Source organism: Melopsittacus undulatus, chromosome 5 (assembly GCF_012275295.1).
Source record: "Melopsittacus undulatus isolate bMelUnd1 chromosome 5, bMelUnd1.mat.Z, whole genome shotgun sequence".
In the NCBI taxonomy this organism is placed as follows: domain Eukaryota; kingdom Metazoa; phylum Chordata; class Aves; order Psittaciformes; family Psittaculidae; genus Melopsittacus; species Melopsittacus undulatus.
Window position 1 is genome coordinate 4,452,043 of NC_047531.1, and position 15,791 is coordinate 4,467,833.

General features: G+C 47.2%; 1 protein-coding gene across 1 annotated transcript in view; it reads right to left on the reverse strand.

The window, feature by feature from the left end:
* Positions 1-15,791, reverse strand: part of PLXNA4 (plexin A4) — a 435,244-nt gene that overhangs the window by 145,300 nt on the left and 274,153 nt on the right. Inside the window, exon 4 of the mRNA XM_034063149.1 lies at positions 11,255-11,355. Within this exon, the coding sequence (XP_033919040.1) occupies positions 11,255-11,355 (101 nt within the window). The remainder of the gene's footprint in view (positions 1-11,254; positions 11,356-15,791) is intronic.

Genomic DNA, 15,791 nt, shown 5'->3' on the forward strand with positions numbered 1-15,791 from the left:
CTACCTCCCCCCATACACAGTTCGTTTAACATCTGCACCAAGCTAACAAGGGAGAAGCCTTCCAGGCATGGGTGGGTTAGATTGAGATTCTTTTCTTAACATGTCTCAATTAAAATGTAGATCTCCTTTACTGCCTGGGGCTAGAGGGGCAGGAGGCATTGGGAATGAGATATGGGAGACACAGGGGCTCTTGCTTCAGTCCTCCCTGTCCTGCCTCTCTTAACCCTTCTGGTGCCACCTCTGCTCCAACAGCCAGACAATGGCACAGGGGGATTTGGGTATGTTCATTGGGTTAAGCAAGGAACTACACATGTTCTTGCACTTTGCCATGTCCACTAAGGCTCCTTCTCCTTTAATTAAGCAAGCCCAAAACCTTATTCAACCACTGGTGAGATGAAATGACTATCATTATGCTTCATAGCCAGTACTGTCTGGGAGCCTTCAGTCATCCAGTCCAGCTCCCTACAAGACTTCTTCAAACCACACGTTACCCAAAGTGCTTTAAGGTGCTTGTGAGGTGAGGAAGTGTTTCTCCTTTTCTATAGATAAGGGGTTAAAATGCAGGGAAATTGAGGACTGGAGTTATTGGAAGCTGGGCATTTTTTGGTAGAGTTGTTTAGGTTCCCCCAATAGCTATTAAAAGGAATTGGCACTTCCAGAGGACAATTCATCCTATTGCCTTCAACACCTCAGGGTTACAATGAACGTGCCCAGAAAACAGTCTCTCTTCACTAGCTTCTGATACAAGAAACTGAGCAGAAGATGAGATAAATGCCTAAGTAACTTGTCCAAAATCATGCAAAGTATCTATAGCAGAGCAGGGAAATCAATACTGCTGTCTTTTCCCTATGGAAAATTCTATAACCAGTGGATCATGTTGGCATCCCTTGCTAAGTGCACAAAGGGGCCCAGAACTTGCATTTCCCAGTCAGAAACTGTCCCAGATTTTGTCTTACAACAGTGTGACCTTCAGTCCACACCAGTTCCCACTTCCTCATGTTATTCACAACCCCTCTAACCCCTTTAGCCAGGGGTTGCTGGTGAAACTTCCTAGGCACGGAAGCAAATAGTGGAGGAAAATCATCAGAAACCTGCCCTTCCTTCCATTATCAGGGGCTGGTGCCTGTTGTGCTACAAGATAGAGCCATGCCTGCTTGCAGTGGGGCTGCCCCATATCCCTCCATCACATAAAGAAGTTCATAGCCAGGGACAGAAGAAATTCACCATCAGCACCTTTGTTCTTCACTGTGAATTTGGCCTCCTCTGCAAAAGATCTTATCTCAGTCTCCCCTCTGTCAGTTAGAGCCATTCCCCCCTTGTCCTGTCCCTAAGTTCCCTTGTTAAAAGCCCCTCTCCAGATTTCTTATAGCCCCTTTAGGTATTGGAAGGCTGCTCTAAGGTCTCCCCAGGGATGATGGTTTGTACTTATGGGTGGGTGTGTGTGTGTGCAGATCCATGGAGAGGATAAAGACAAACCCTAAACGGAACAGCTTCCTTACCCTCCTCCCTCCCATCCCTTCCGAGACCTGTCACAGGTCTCGGATGATGAAATGTCACAGAAGAAACAGTGGAAGTGGAAGGCAGATGCACCCCCACCCTGGGGAGAGCTTGACTGGCGTGCCATTTTCCCTCATTGGCAGATCACTGGCTGCACAGGCACCAGGGAGCATCTGACAGCAAGACAGAGAGCAATCCCCTACAAACAGCCCAGCAACTAAGGCAGCTTTCTGAACCATCCATACATCATGATACTGAGTGGCACAACCTTGCAGGAAAGCCCAGCCCTGCTTTATTGTCTAAAATAAGGGTTTAAGCTGAAACAGGGGAAGTTCAGGTTAGATATAAGGAAGAAGTTCTTCCCTGTGAGGGTGCTGAGGCGCTGGCACAGGGTGCCCAGAGAAGCTGTGTCTGCCCCATCCCTGGCAGTGTTCGAGGCCAGACTGGACAGAGCCTTGGGTAACACAGTCTAGTGTGAGGCATCCCTGCCCATGGGACTGCCCATGGCAGGAACTGGATGACCTTAAGGTTTCCAACCCAAACGATTCTATGATCCTATGACTGTGCATTAGGAGCTTGGAGGATTTAAAATTCATGGGAAGAGATTGGTCAGATTGAAAAACCCATACAAGAAATATCTGGGGATAGGAAACCCCAAGCTGGGGTTAGAGTCTGCGTTGTTGCCCACACATTCAGCGGTCTAAAGTCACTTATGAGGTCCTCAGCTGGACCCCATCTTAATGTTCCAGGGGAAATGGATCTCCAGAGTAGACTTTATGTCATATTTGCCAGCCTTCGGTGAACATCTCGGCTCCCCCAGGCATCCCAGTTGCAGCAGGCAGCATGGATGGGCAACTGAAAGGAGTTTCTTGTGCAAATAAAACCACCTATATTTCAAAAGTCTCCTTATGTTCTCCATACATCTGTGTTTAGGCACCTGAATTAAGTCCTTGTTCCATGTCTAACTTTCTCTTGCTTCCTCCACTGTGTAACCTACGTCAGGGTACACTCCTTCCCTCTGCAACCCCTGTAACTTTGCATCTGAACTCCAGTGTACATCTAACAAGCTTTCTCAGCTAAGAGTGGTCATACAGCTTTCCCCTGTTCCCTCCATGGCCGATACCCTAGACATGTCATATGGGATATCTAGATATGCCACCCGTTGAGTAATGTCCCAGAGCAAGAGTGATGCTGAGATGACAAAGGTGTGCACCCTACCAAGGAACCAGCCTACAGGAGGTCCTCTAGAAGCCCCCAAACCAATAAGCATCATTATCCCTTTCTCATTGCATGCCCCACCATGAGACACACCTCCTAGCTTCTAGCAGGCTGTGTGCTGTGGTTCACATCAGAGAAGAAACCCCAGAGATCTTTCTCTGCAGCACTAAACCCGAGCTGCTAATGTGTCTGTGATGGAGACAAATCCCAAGTAGGACACTTAACTCACGAGGCTGCATGAGGAGCAAGCTTCTGCTTGCACAAACTAATTATTTTCCTACCCCTTCCTACTGCCCTCTAGCAAAATAAGCTAATCAAGGAAGAAGGTTGTTATCAAAACACATTTACCACACGCCTGCGTCTTATGGTCCACAGTGCCCAGTGCTGTCCCCACGTTGCCTCAGGCAGGCACGGCCACCAAGATACTCAACCTGTGAAGGGCACAGCTCTGCCCTGCACTGCTAGGTAGACTGGAGCAGCAAAAGTACTCCCCAAAAGGCACAGGATGGCATCCAGGGAATGGAAGGACGTCAGCGGTGCTGGATGCACAACATGCAGGTACAGTGATGGGTCAATCTAGGGGATGTAAAGACACAATTGGTGCTGGATGCACAACAGGCAGCTCTCCAGGATTCAGAGTGGTTTAATCAATGCCATCACCCATCTGTAGTGAAATGGGATTCCCAGGAGCCTCTGTTTCACTCGGGCTTTATCACCATCAATAGGCATGCTCCTCTTCCCAAGAACTTGCCTCTGCTCTCTGGACTAAGAGCCCTGATCTCATTTCAAAAGGCCATGGGGGTAGGTATCTCATTTGGGGCTATTTCCTCCACTCCAAAGTGGAGGCAATGCCTGGGTGTGAAATGATGGATATTTTAGCTATACATCAGCAGACAGGTTAAAGATTATCTGGGCACAGTGCAGAATGCTTAATGGGTCAATGTCACTCTACAGAGCCCCCCTGCTGTGCACATCCCTCTGTGCGCAGGCTGAAATGCCATCTCCAGTTTCAATAACTACCTGAGAAGAAGTGGGAATCACTCTGTGCCAAAGCCAATTGTGGGAAGATGACTCCCCTTTCCCTGGCTATCAGATGGAAAAGGTTCCCAGGCCATGTGCAGGGCTGTGTGAGCACCAGCTGGGACCAGGGAGGAGTCAAAGCAAGCACTGTTTGCAGACAAGACACCTTGACAGCAGGTTCACTCCTACCTGTGCCACCACTGAAAGGCAGCAGTAACCTTGCCAAGCAACTCATCTGAGGCCTTCAAACCAAATGAAAGATTTCCTGCAATTACTTTTCCTCTCAGCACTTAGTTTTTCTCTTCTTGTCGTGGTTTAAGCCCAGTCACACAGTCTCTGTCTCACTCCCGTTCCTCCACCCGCTCCCAGCTCCCAGAGGAATGGGGAGGAGAATCAAAAGAATGTAGCTCCCACGGGCTGAGATAAGAGCAGTCCAGTAACTAAGGTATAACACAAACCACTGCTGATACCACCAATAATAATAATGATAAGGGAAATAACAAGGGAAGAGAATACAACTGCTCACCACCCACTGACTGATACCCAGCGCAACCGAGCAGTGATCTGGCCCTTTCAGGTAACTGCCCCCAGTCCTACATCCTGGGCATGACGTGCTGTGGTATGGAATACCTCTTTGGCTAGTTTGGGTCAGGTGTCCTGTCTCTGCTTCCTCCTGGATTTCCCTCCTCCCTGGCAGAGCATGAGACTCACAAAGTCCTCGGTCACAGTAAACATCACTAAACAGCAACTAAAACCATCGGTGTTATCAGTGCTGTTCCCAGGCTGAAAGTCAAAACCACAGCACTGCACCAGCTACTAAGAAGGAAAAAAATGACTGCTACAGCTGATCCCAGGACACCTCATCATGTAGCAGTAGCTTGTATCTGGAAACCTGTTGCTATGAGAAATGCCCCCAGATAATTTGGATGTAGGGAAGAAGATCTTCCCTGTGAGGGTGCTGAGGCACTGGCACAGAGTGCCCAGAGAAGCTGTGGCTGCCCCATCCCTGGCAGTGTTCAAGGCCAGGTTGGACACAGGGGCTTGGAGCAGCTGCTCCAGTGGAAGGGGTCCCTGCCTGTGGCAGGGGTTGGAAATGGATGAGCTTTAAGGTCCATTCCAACACAAACCATTCTATGATTCTATGATTTCAGCTGGAAGCCATTCTTTGTGTGGCTGATCCACTTTTAGGAAGATTAGGAAAATTGCCATGTGTGACATGGTCTGCCAGGTCTGCCTAATGGTCTGCCAGGAACTGGGAGCTGACCCATGGCAAGACAATGCTAAGGTAGGAAAGGATACAGGAAGGTCCATGATTGTAAAGACTTATTCATCATGCCAGGTAAATGCACTTGGAAAATTGCTACCTTACTAAAGGGACTCCAGTTTGCACCTTGGGATATAACAGCATAGAGCTTACAAAGTAGGGGCAGCTGAGGCTCTGATTTAGTATAGGGGAAGCTGAGGGTCTATAGGATCCCAAACCCCTGTAAGAACCAGTAATCACTGTTATCTCACTACCTGTTAAGAGCTCAGCATGGCACAGAACTGGGTGTGATATTCCCCCCCTCTGCCCTGCTGGCTCCCTGAAGCCAGATCCATACATCCCTTCCCACAGAGCACTTGAAGTATCCTCATTCCCCTGCACAAGTGGAGGAAAGGATTTGAAATGAATATAAAGGAGGTGAAGGGGAAAAGAAAGTAAAAACCTCATCCTGAAAGACAGTCGCAGCCTTTCAAGCAAGAAAAAGAGCCTTCAGAAAAGGTTTTATTGCTGCATGTGTAGGCAGCTTAGGTTACCCGAGACTCTCTAGTGAGTCAGAAGACTTTGACCAAGAAAGGTAACGCCAGGGACGATCAATGAGCCTCTGCAAGCAGCATCGCATCGAGTTACCTGCTGAGACGCGACAGTGGGAGCTGCACCATGCGACTTACTCACTTTATTCCCAGTCTGGCAATGAGTCTGAGCATGGATAAGAAACATCCCTTCCCTTTCCCCCCCCCCCAATCCTTCACTCCCTACTAAACAACCCATTGTAGTCCGGGCTCCGGGCTGCGGAAGGGCCAGATCAGGGTCCCTGCGTGCGCAGGCACAGAGCCCAAAGCCCGGCACTGTCATGGGGATGGGGATGGAGAGACGCCCCCTCTGTCCCAGCGCTCCTGCTGGTCCAGGGGAACCCAAGGGAAAGGGGGGGCGAGCAAAAGCCTTGGAACCTGCCCCTGGCTTCCAGCCTTGGGCACAAAGTCAGTCAGGAGAAGGGAGAGAGGACGGGAGTACACAGGTACATGGGTACACAGTTACCCGGTAGCTACAAGGCTGGAGAGCAGGAGGATGTGGAGGGCACTTCCAGATGCTGAGGTATGTGTCTGCTGACAGAGAACAGGATAAAACCTTTCAAATACGGCTTTGCTTTTTGGGGGGGAAACAAAAAACCTCTTATATGGCTTGTGAAGTGTGTCATAAACACCATCTCTGTGCTGCAGTTCGTAGATGGTCAGGTCAGCCTAAGTAATTGTGTGGACCAGGTTTTGGTCATCCCTTGAGTAACACAGAGCCAGGCAGATACAGGAAGGTGACAGGTACGGCATATATCTAAGAGTCTTCTGTCACTGCTTCATTCATAGGGTGAGGATGCTTATGGGAAGCCCCTGCATCCTGTTGCCATGGTTCAAGATTAGGGTGGCCTCTCCTAGATGTGTTCTGCAGCTGGAGTGCAAAGCCAGCAGAGCCAGCGCAGGTCCCTAGGTGCAGTTCTTGGGTGCCAGAAGGAAAAGGGCATGAGCAGCTCCTCACAGATGAGCAAAGGAGTGTGGAGAGCAGAGCCAACTGCTGTGCCTGCTCCCTCCGCAATAGGACAGGCTGGTGATGCTTGAACAAACCCTCTTCCCTCCGCAGCAAATGCCAGCTCCTCCAAACCAAGTGTTTGTTGATGGCCTACTTTGCTCGGTCTCTAGAGCTGGTAAAGACTTTTGGGGGAGAAAGAAATCACAGATGCCCACATGTTTCATTTTAATGAAGGAAGAAAGAGAGAAAAAAAGTGACGCCTCACTTCAGAGTGACTTTTTATATTGCATTTTCTAGCGATTTACTAAAAAGTGAAATAAAATCCCAAAATAAGAACTTCCGAAGTCCATATGAATCATTCTCTAATTACTAAATGGAATCGGTCCCTTCTAAAATGGCTTTTGAGAACATTTCTTATTAAAATAAAAAATAATTGGCCACTAAAATCTGGTAAAAAAGTTTTGAAATATCACAAATCCTCCCAGAAAATGGGACTCTTTTCCTTTCTGATTGCAACTAATGACCTGCCAGCCATGGGAGTCCCAATAATAGCAAGGGCAGATTCCAGAGCAGAAGGAAGCTGATGCCTAGGGGGGTACATCCTTCCTTAAGGACAGCTTGTGCATGTTGGAATATTCATTTCAGAATTAGACAGAAGCTACATGAGGATGAAGTTCCTCAAGCTGCACCAGGGCAGGTTTAGATGGAGCTGAGGAACAATTCCTGCCCCACAGGGTGCTCAGGCATTGGAACAGGCTGCCCAGGGCAGGGCTGCAGGCACCGGCCCTGCAAGTGTTCACACAGCGTGGAGACGAGGCCTCAGTGCCATGGGTTAGGGGTGGCCTTGGCAGGGCTGGGAATGGTTGGACTGGATGAGCTTAAAGGGCTTTTCCAACCCAATCGATTCTATGATTCTATGAAATGAGACAGCACAGCCTGGATCTAGGAATGCAAAGCCTGGGCCGGGTCCTTCTGCACCCAGCAACGTCAGCATACATCCCCTTTGTAACATATTGCATCTCCCTACAGGGATGCTGCTGCTCTTCTGCCCCAAATATCCATCCTCCTGGCAGCTGGAGTGTTAAGCATAAGCCAGAGACATTGTGCAGGGGTGAAAACCTGCATGGTTATCACATGCACATGAATCAGTGCTTGTATATGTCTGGAGCTGGTGCTGTGGCAGGCAGGGAGGGCAAGGGCTCATTCAGCTGCAGAAGGAGTTATTCCTTCTCTGGGGCAAAGACCTGCAGGTTTCTCTGCCCCTCTGCATGTAAGGGGGAAAAGAGGTAGAAGATGGTAACAGTCTGGATACGAATGGAGACAGAAGAAACTTGCCAGGGGGTTTAGAGGGGTGATCAGATATTGGCATCTTTGGGCATTGCTATATCTGACATAGGAGGAAGCAATGACTCATTTCAGGCTTGGAGAAAACTTTGCTCTGATCTCATCCCTCTCTGCATCCCCCCGTTCATGCTGGCGACATTGCTGCGACCTTGCAGCCAGGCACCGAGTGCCTCTGTGCCAGAGATTAGCTTTTCAGGCTGGTTCCTCCCCTCCCTGCTCCCACCCCAGCCCTTCACCCTCCCCAGGAGACCCATGCAGCAAGCGAGCGCCACGATTTCAATTTACACCACCTAAATGATTCATCGCTGCCTAAAGAGGCCTGAACAGAGCCCAGGAGGGGAGCAGAGCTCTAGCAGGGAAAGGGGGGGACACACAAGATCGGGGCTAAAGATACAGAGATGAAAAGCTCCGGTGACCTGCTCTATATTGGCTCTCCTAGGGGCAGAAGCCAATCAATCCTTCCTCCCCCTTCTCCTTTCTCCCGCAGCCGTCTGTGGTTCTGTCTGCCTCTTTGTCTCTCAGCAGACTCGAGTTTCTCAGTGTAAGGTTAGGACAGCAAGAGCTGTGGAAATCAATTCCTGAGCCTTGGCACGCCGCCCTTGGTGCAGACAGACTAGCTCTGCTGGGAGGCGATGGATGGATGGATGGATGGAGAGCTGGCCCCAAGCGTACCCAGACCTCTCATGTGCAGGAGATGAGGGTAGACTGGAAATGAGGGTTGGAGAAAAGGGTCTGAGAGACAGAAAGACAGATGCTGTACCCCATCTGCCACTTTTCACCTGTCTCCCCGTCTACCACTGTTGCTCTTGATGGTTTATACTGGAGAAGCAATGTGAGTAAAAGGCATGGCTTTGCCCACAGGCAGTCTGGTTTTCAGTACCACTCTACCCCAGGTCTTGCACACCACAATTGACTTTTCCATCCCTTCCACAAAACAACTCCTGCATCAACAGGAATCCCCTTGTGTTCCTGACTGGAAGGAAAAGGGAATGGAAGTATTAGCACTCATGAGTGAAATGCTTATGGCACATTGCACCTGAACCATCCTTGTGCAGGACAAGTATTGACAATGCATTTCAGTTGAGGTCTGTTAATGTGTCTTAAGGGTTTCTGCTGTTCAAAAAGTTCTAATAAGAGACTTAATATAATAAAACTTAAACAAGAGACATAAGAAGGTATTCACTCTTACCCTGAATATCCTGCACAGCCAAACCTTGTTGAATGGGATGCAGTTGCTTCCTCTGCTCTCAGGGCTATCTAACAACAAGGAAACTGAGACACAGAGTGGAACACCTGAGGGTGCACTGAAAACTCCTTCCAAACTAGGACTGGAAATCAGGTTTCTTGACTGCAATGGAAACTAAGGGAAGGGATAGACTGGAGTGGGATTTGGTGATATTTCCCCTCAAATTGTTCCCAAAGAATCCACAGGGAATTAATGCCAGTGACCCTGCTGCAAGGTACATGATTCTACATACATAAAAGCTGCCTCTCATTTTGAGATAAGGAAACAGAGGTTAAGTGGCCAGAGGGAGAAGGACATGGGGATCCTGCATCAGTCAGGTCCAGACTGTAAGGCCAAATGTCTCCTTGAAGGACCAAATCTGTATGGGGGTTTCCTGTTCTGAATCAATGCTGCCACCCTCATTTGTCACCAACCATCACATTGCTGACACTCCTTCACAATGAGAATCTGCAGTAGTTTCTGCTCCTTTTCTCTCTTTTGGGGGATTTATTGCTAGATGTATTGATTGCTTGTTGCCACTGACCCTGGACAGCAGGAGATGAACTATCTAGCACTGGTGTGGTATAATCAACAGACAGATTCATGCTTCTCTATACTGTTTGCACATAGTCTGTGCTGTCCCTCCATTGACAGTAAACCACACTGTGCTCTGTAGGGTAGATGCAGGATAAGGTGAGATGGAAACATTATAGAGCTGTATATCTATTACAAATATCCTCAGGCCAGGAGGGTGAAGGTTTCATGGGTTCATGCCCACCAGACCACAACTCAGGGAATGGATTGCCAAGGATCCCTTGAACAATTCCAGAGCCTAAGTCAAGGTTTTGGACAGGTTTTAGGATGGATCACCTAGTTCTGATCAGAGGTTAAGCAGTGTCATGGCTTTGGATGAGGGTCACTCAAGTTAGAACATCCACAGAAGGTTGGATTCTGTCCCAGAAAGGAGAGGTAGCAAAGAGGATCACTTCAACTGGATCACTGTGGGCACCAGGAGTGTTTGAAGGTGAACTCCATGGTACAAGATAGACATGCTACAATAGCAAGGTCCATCAGAAAAAGCCTCCATTTCTGCCAAGGACATTGTGAGACTTGGCATGACTTGGAGTGACAGCACCCTGCAGAGCCCTGCTCAGCTGGAACCAGTTGCTTAGGCAGATTTAATTCACTTTCCAGCCATTGTCTCTACTGAGAAGCTCCTGACAAATAAGACCACCCTGCCACTCATAGCCAGGAGCTCCATCAACACAGCACCTTCCTCTCCATAGCTTTAACAGAGGGCTCTCTGCAGGAGAACATCACTGGCAGTGAAGGCTGCAGAGAGGAAACTTCAAGATCGAGAGCATCATTTAAAAGCCTACAGAAAACAAAGACAAGGAACTAACCTTCCAGTTCTGAGGACACCTGGATTTAGTGCTCCTTGTGAGGCACTGGACAAGCCAGTACTGCAGAATAAGGCAGCGGTGAAACCAGATCCCCTTTTGGCCTATTATTCAGAAGCCTGAGAATGCAGAGAGAGAGAAGCCTGCCCAGCATCCTGGCCAGAGAAGCCAAATAACCAGTTTGGCTCCTAAGTGCCCAACTTCAGTGTCAACATTTTCCCCCAGTGAGCATAAGAACCATAAGGTCCCATTGAGATCTTACTTGGAGTTGACCCCATGATGCTTACAGGGATTCCTTTCTAAGGGTAATGGAGATAAGGACAAGTCTGAAAGAGGAGAGGTATGGGTCAGCAGTGGGAGGTTGGAGGTGCCAAGACAAGTGTCTAGGCTAAGCTGCTATCAAAGGCAAACTGCCTTAAGCAATGGAAACAAGAAGGTAATTGTCATACAAAGAAGACCTCATGGATGGTCTGATTCAAAGTGCATCAGGGTGGACAGGCACTTTGGAGGTGGATCAGATGGTTGAGGAGATCTGACTGGTCCCTACCACCCTTCTCTTCCCTTGCCTTCCAAAAAATGCATCTTAGTTAAGCAGTCTCCTCCAGTAAGTCCCAATGACCTTCCTGGAGGTATGTGTGTGACTCAGTGTCTCACCCAGAGACTGAGACAGCATTCTGCATCTCTGCCATGTGCTATTACAGCTGTTAAGGGAAGATGTTTGGAGCAAAAGCAGGGCTGAGATGATGGCAAACATCAGCAGGTACTTACGTGTTGTGAAGAACACACCATCCACAGTGAGGGTCGCCTGAGCCCAAGCACTCGCTGCAGGTCTCGTGCTGGCTACATGACTCCACGGGCACCCGGGTGAGCTGCAGGAGGAAAGGGGACAACCTGTCAGGCTCTGCAATGCCCATAATGACTTGACAGAGGTGCCACCCTCCCTGTCCTCTTCCCCTGGTTCACAGAAGGACATCCATGCAGAGCTCAGCAAGCTTGGAACAGAGGAATGTGCCTCCAGAATACAACTTGGTGCAAACCCTGTTGAGATCAACACAACCCCTGTGGCCTTCCCCTCTTCCTCAGGGCCTTCCACACTTCTCTGACAGGTCATCTCGCTTGCACAGTTCATAGGGAATCAGTAAATCACTCAGACTGTGAGCAGTCTGTGGTGACATGGTACCTTAAGACAGTTAAACAGTGAGTGATCTTGTGTGTCAAGCTAAACTCAATGGATCTCACTGCTCTCCTACACTTTCGTTGTGGTCTCATGATGTCTTTGTCTGCCTCTCATGATGCCCTGCACACAACCACTGGTTCTAGGAGAGCATCAGCTCCAATCCCCGTTGCCTGTGCATCTTTCCAACCATCAGTTGTCTTAAGAGGTTGTTTCCAGCAGGAAAAGGACAAAAGCCTGGGTGTTGATGAGCTTGTCATCCTGACTTCGCAGCTCTGAAGGCATCAGAGGAGGATTCCCACCTCCTGCCAAAATACTGCATTATATTATCTTTTCTTTCCCTTTCTTTCTTTTTAATTAAAGTATTTCAGTCAGGGAATTCAAAGAAGACACGGAACTGTCTAGCCTGACCTTCTGTCTAATGGACCAGAGCCTTTTGATTCCTATTAAGTGCTGTAAGCCCCTTACTTCTTCTTTTGAAGCCAAACATACAATTTGGTCCCAATGACCTGATAGTCTTTTTCTTCCATTGAATAAGCTTCAGAGAGCTTCTATAATACACAGTCAATTGCCAGAGCCTTCACCCCAGCTCATGTCAGCAGGGACAGTTTATTCCTTCAGATGATATAGTGTGGTATTATCCTGATGAAACACCAGTGAGAACTGCCAACTGTAAACTGCCAAACAGCTCCTTGTGACAAATGACAAGGAAATACACCTGGATCCTAGTGGCAATTTCTTACTTGGTTCCATGTTCAAGAGAGTTTGAGCTGTGAAGTGACAGATTAAGAGTCATTCTGATTGCATCTGTAAATGAACCAAGAGCTGCCTTTATATATCAATATATATCAGGCAAAGTTCCAGCTATTTATGGAGACCTTTTGTGTTTGTGTCAGAAATTGTCTCTTAACCCCTATCCAGAGGAAAAGCTAAACCCCTCTATTTTTACCTTTGGAATTGGCAATAGCTTTAGAAAACTTCAGATAGAAATATGGTGGGGTTTATTTACCATTGCACTGCTGCCTGTGTCAAATCACCCAAGGAAACCAACTACAGCTACTGAAAGCTTTTAATAAAAAAGGGAGAATGTGGAAAAAACACTTCAAAACTAACCACAAAACCACCTTTCTCAATTTGAATCTATTGCCATGAGCATCCTGATGCAACAACATCAGGAAATCAAAACAGGGAGTGAGTCATTCAGACTTCTGGAAGTATCAAGAAGTTTCGAAAGCAGAATGGTTTGGTCATGAATGCAGTTGTTCCATCTTCCTTAAGCTTCAGTCATGAAGTTAGCAGGTGTTCATCAAAAATAAATGGTATGTGCCAGGATTTCACCCCGTTAGCCTTATGTTGATCACAGCAGCCTATGTTGCGTCCAAAAAGTTAGACAAGTTTTTAAAAGGAGAACTCAAGGGGTAGAGACCTTGTACTTTCTTATGTTGGCCATTCATAGAATCATAGAATGGTTTGGGTTGGAAAGGGCCTTAAGATCATTCAGTTCCAACCCCCTGTCATGGGCAGGGACACCTCACACTAGAGGTTGTCCAAGACTCTGTCCAACCTGGCCTTGAACACCACCAGGGATGGAGAATATGCCACTTCTTTGGGCACCCTCACCGCCCTCACAGAGAAGAACTTCTGCCTTATATCCAACCTGAACTTCCCCTGTTTCAGTTTGAACCCATCACCCCTTGTCCTATCACACAGCTTCTCTTCTCCAGGCTGAACAGCCCCAACTTTCTCAGCCTGTCTCCATACAGGAGCTGCTCCAGTCCCTGATCATCCTTGTGGCCTCCTCTGGACTTGTTCCAACAGTTCCATGTCCTTCTTATGTTGAGGACACCAGAACTGCACACAATGCTGCAAGTGGGGTCTCTTGAGAGCAGGGCAGGATCACCTCTTTGAAGTCCCACCTATTAGACCATGCCTGTGCTGTGAACTTGCAGAAGAGGCAGATAATTCAGTTCTGAAAGACTAAATCTTCCATCCCTCAATCCAGATGCAATCGATGGTGTAATCTCCACCTTGTAATTAGAAATTTGGGAACACAGTTGGGATTGGCTATGCAGTTCCTACCCAAAATACCCTCACTTTAACATATGGTTGATTTTTCCTCATTAGCTGTAAATAGTTTTTCTGCATCTCAGTTCCTGAGCTAGTTTACATCTGCCTTATAAAAGTGAGCCTTGGTTAAGAAGTTTAGAGCAGAACATGCCCTTTTCCAACATCTAGTGGTGCTGGGTTTGAATGTTCTGAGTCAAAATCCACTTGTGACTATGACCTATGTGTAAAAAAGAAGTCTTAGAAGATTCAGATTTCCTATTTCTTTGCCCGCAGGGGGTTGGAACTAGATAACCTTGAAGTTCTTTCCAACCCTAACTGTTCCATGATTCTGTGATGCTGTGATTCTAAATTGTGGCAGAAAGAGTATATAAAAAGCAGGCTCAATAATAATAATAATAATAATAATAATAATAATAATAATAATAATAATAATAATAAATATCATCATTTAATTAGCCATCAAAGGATACCCAAGCTCCTTTCAGAGGCAGGAGGAACCTACTGGGGATCCACATCTTTACCTTTGCAGAAATGCTTCCTTTTCAGTCATTTTAGGGTATTTTGTCTCTATAGGATGTAGTTTGCTGTGTTTGCTTTGCTCATAGAATCATAGAATAGTTAGGGTTGGAGAGGACCTTAAGATCATGCCGCCATCCCAAAGAGCACAGCTATAGAGTATAGAGCTTGCACCACGCTACATCCCACACTCTGTCAAGCACACCAGAGTAGTAGGTGTTGCAGTGTCACCATTTGCATTGCTACGTGTTATTCCTGCTGTATGAGACCTTTTACGAGTTCACCTCGAATAGCTTTATTGTGAGATTAATTAAAACTGTAGCTTGCTGACAAATGTCTTGGGCTGCAAGTGTCAAACCTTCTAATTAATAAAGAAAGCAACCACAAAAAACAAAGGAGCTGCAACTGAAAGGAAAAGCCACCTACGGGTCTGCAGTGAAGGAGAAGAAAGAGCATCAAGCAAATAAGGCACATCAGAGGTCCTGTTTTCCTCTGCAACATCAACTGTAATTAATTCAGCTCAGCTTTCCAAGCTGAATGTTTGGAGGACTGACTGTGCCTCCTGGGAGCCATCAGCTCTTTATGCTGCCCCTCAAATAGCTGGAAAAGAGCAGTCCATGCACCCTCCCAATTACAGAGAGAAGAGAAGCTGCATGGAGACCTCAGAGCAGCTTCCAGTGTCTGAAGGGGGCTACAAGGATGCTGGAGCAGGACTCTTCATCAGGGACTGGAGTGATAGGACAAGGTGAAGGGTTTAAACTTAAACATTATTCCCTGCCATGAGGGGACTAAGTGCTGAAGGCTGAAATCTGCATTGTAAACCAGGCTGTGATTACTCCTTCCGCCCCTTCTCCATCATTGGAAGGTCTAACCAACTTTTCAAGGTCATTTCTGAACCTCAATGAGGTTCTCTATGGCTGCTCTTTGATCAGGGTGGAACTTGGAGTCAACATTTGCAGCAAATACAAGCAGGGTTTCAGCAGACAGAGGATTAATGAAAGCAAAGTGTCCTTCATTTGGGGGCACTATGAGAGGTTAGAAGTCATTTATATTCCTTCAGTGATTGAAGTGATACAGGAATTTAAGAAGAGATTGCTGTTGCTTTAAGGGCTTATATCTTACGTGTAATGAAGCACTTATCCCCATTTCATCAATGAAAGCACATACCCCTATTTTATCAACAAGAGCAGAAGCTGAAAGTGAGTCTCATGAAGATGAAGTAGGTGCTATCTAAATGTCTTCGGAGATGTAGGTTTAAGGCAGCTGAGCAAATTCATGTGAGAATTCCAGGAATGACCTGATTCTAGAACACTATGTTATTAACATATATAGACTTGGGGTTCATTGAAATATATAAGAAATCATGGAATCATAGAATGGTTTGGGTTGGAAGGGATCTTGAAGCTCATCCAGTTCCAACCCCCTGCCATAGGCATGGACACCTTCCACTAGAGCAGCTTGTTCTAAGCCCCATCCAACCTGACCTTGAACACTGCCAGGTATAACATATATTCTTGTCCACAAGCTTGATGGACATCTAGGAGCTGC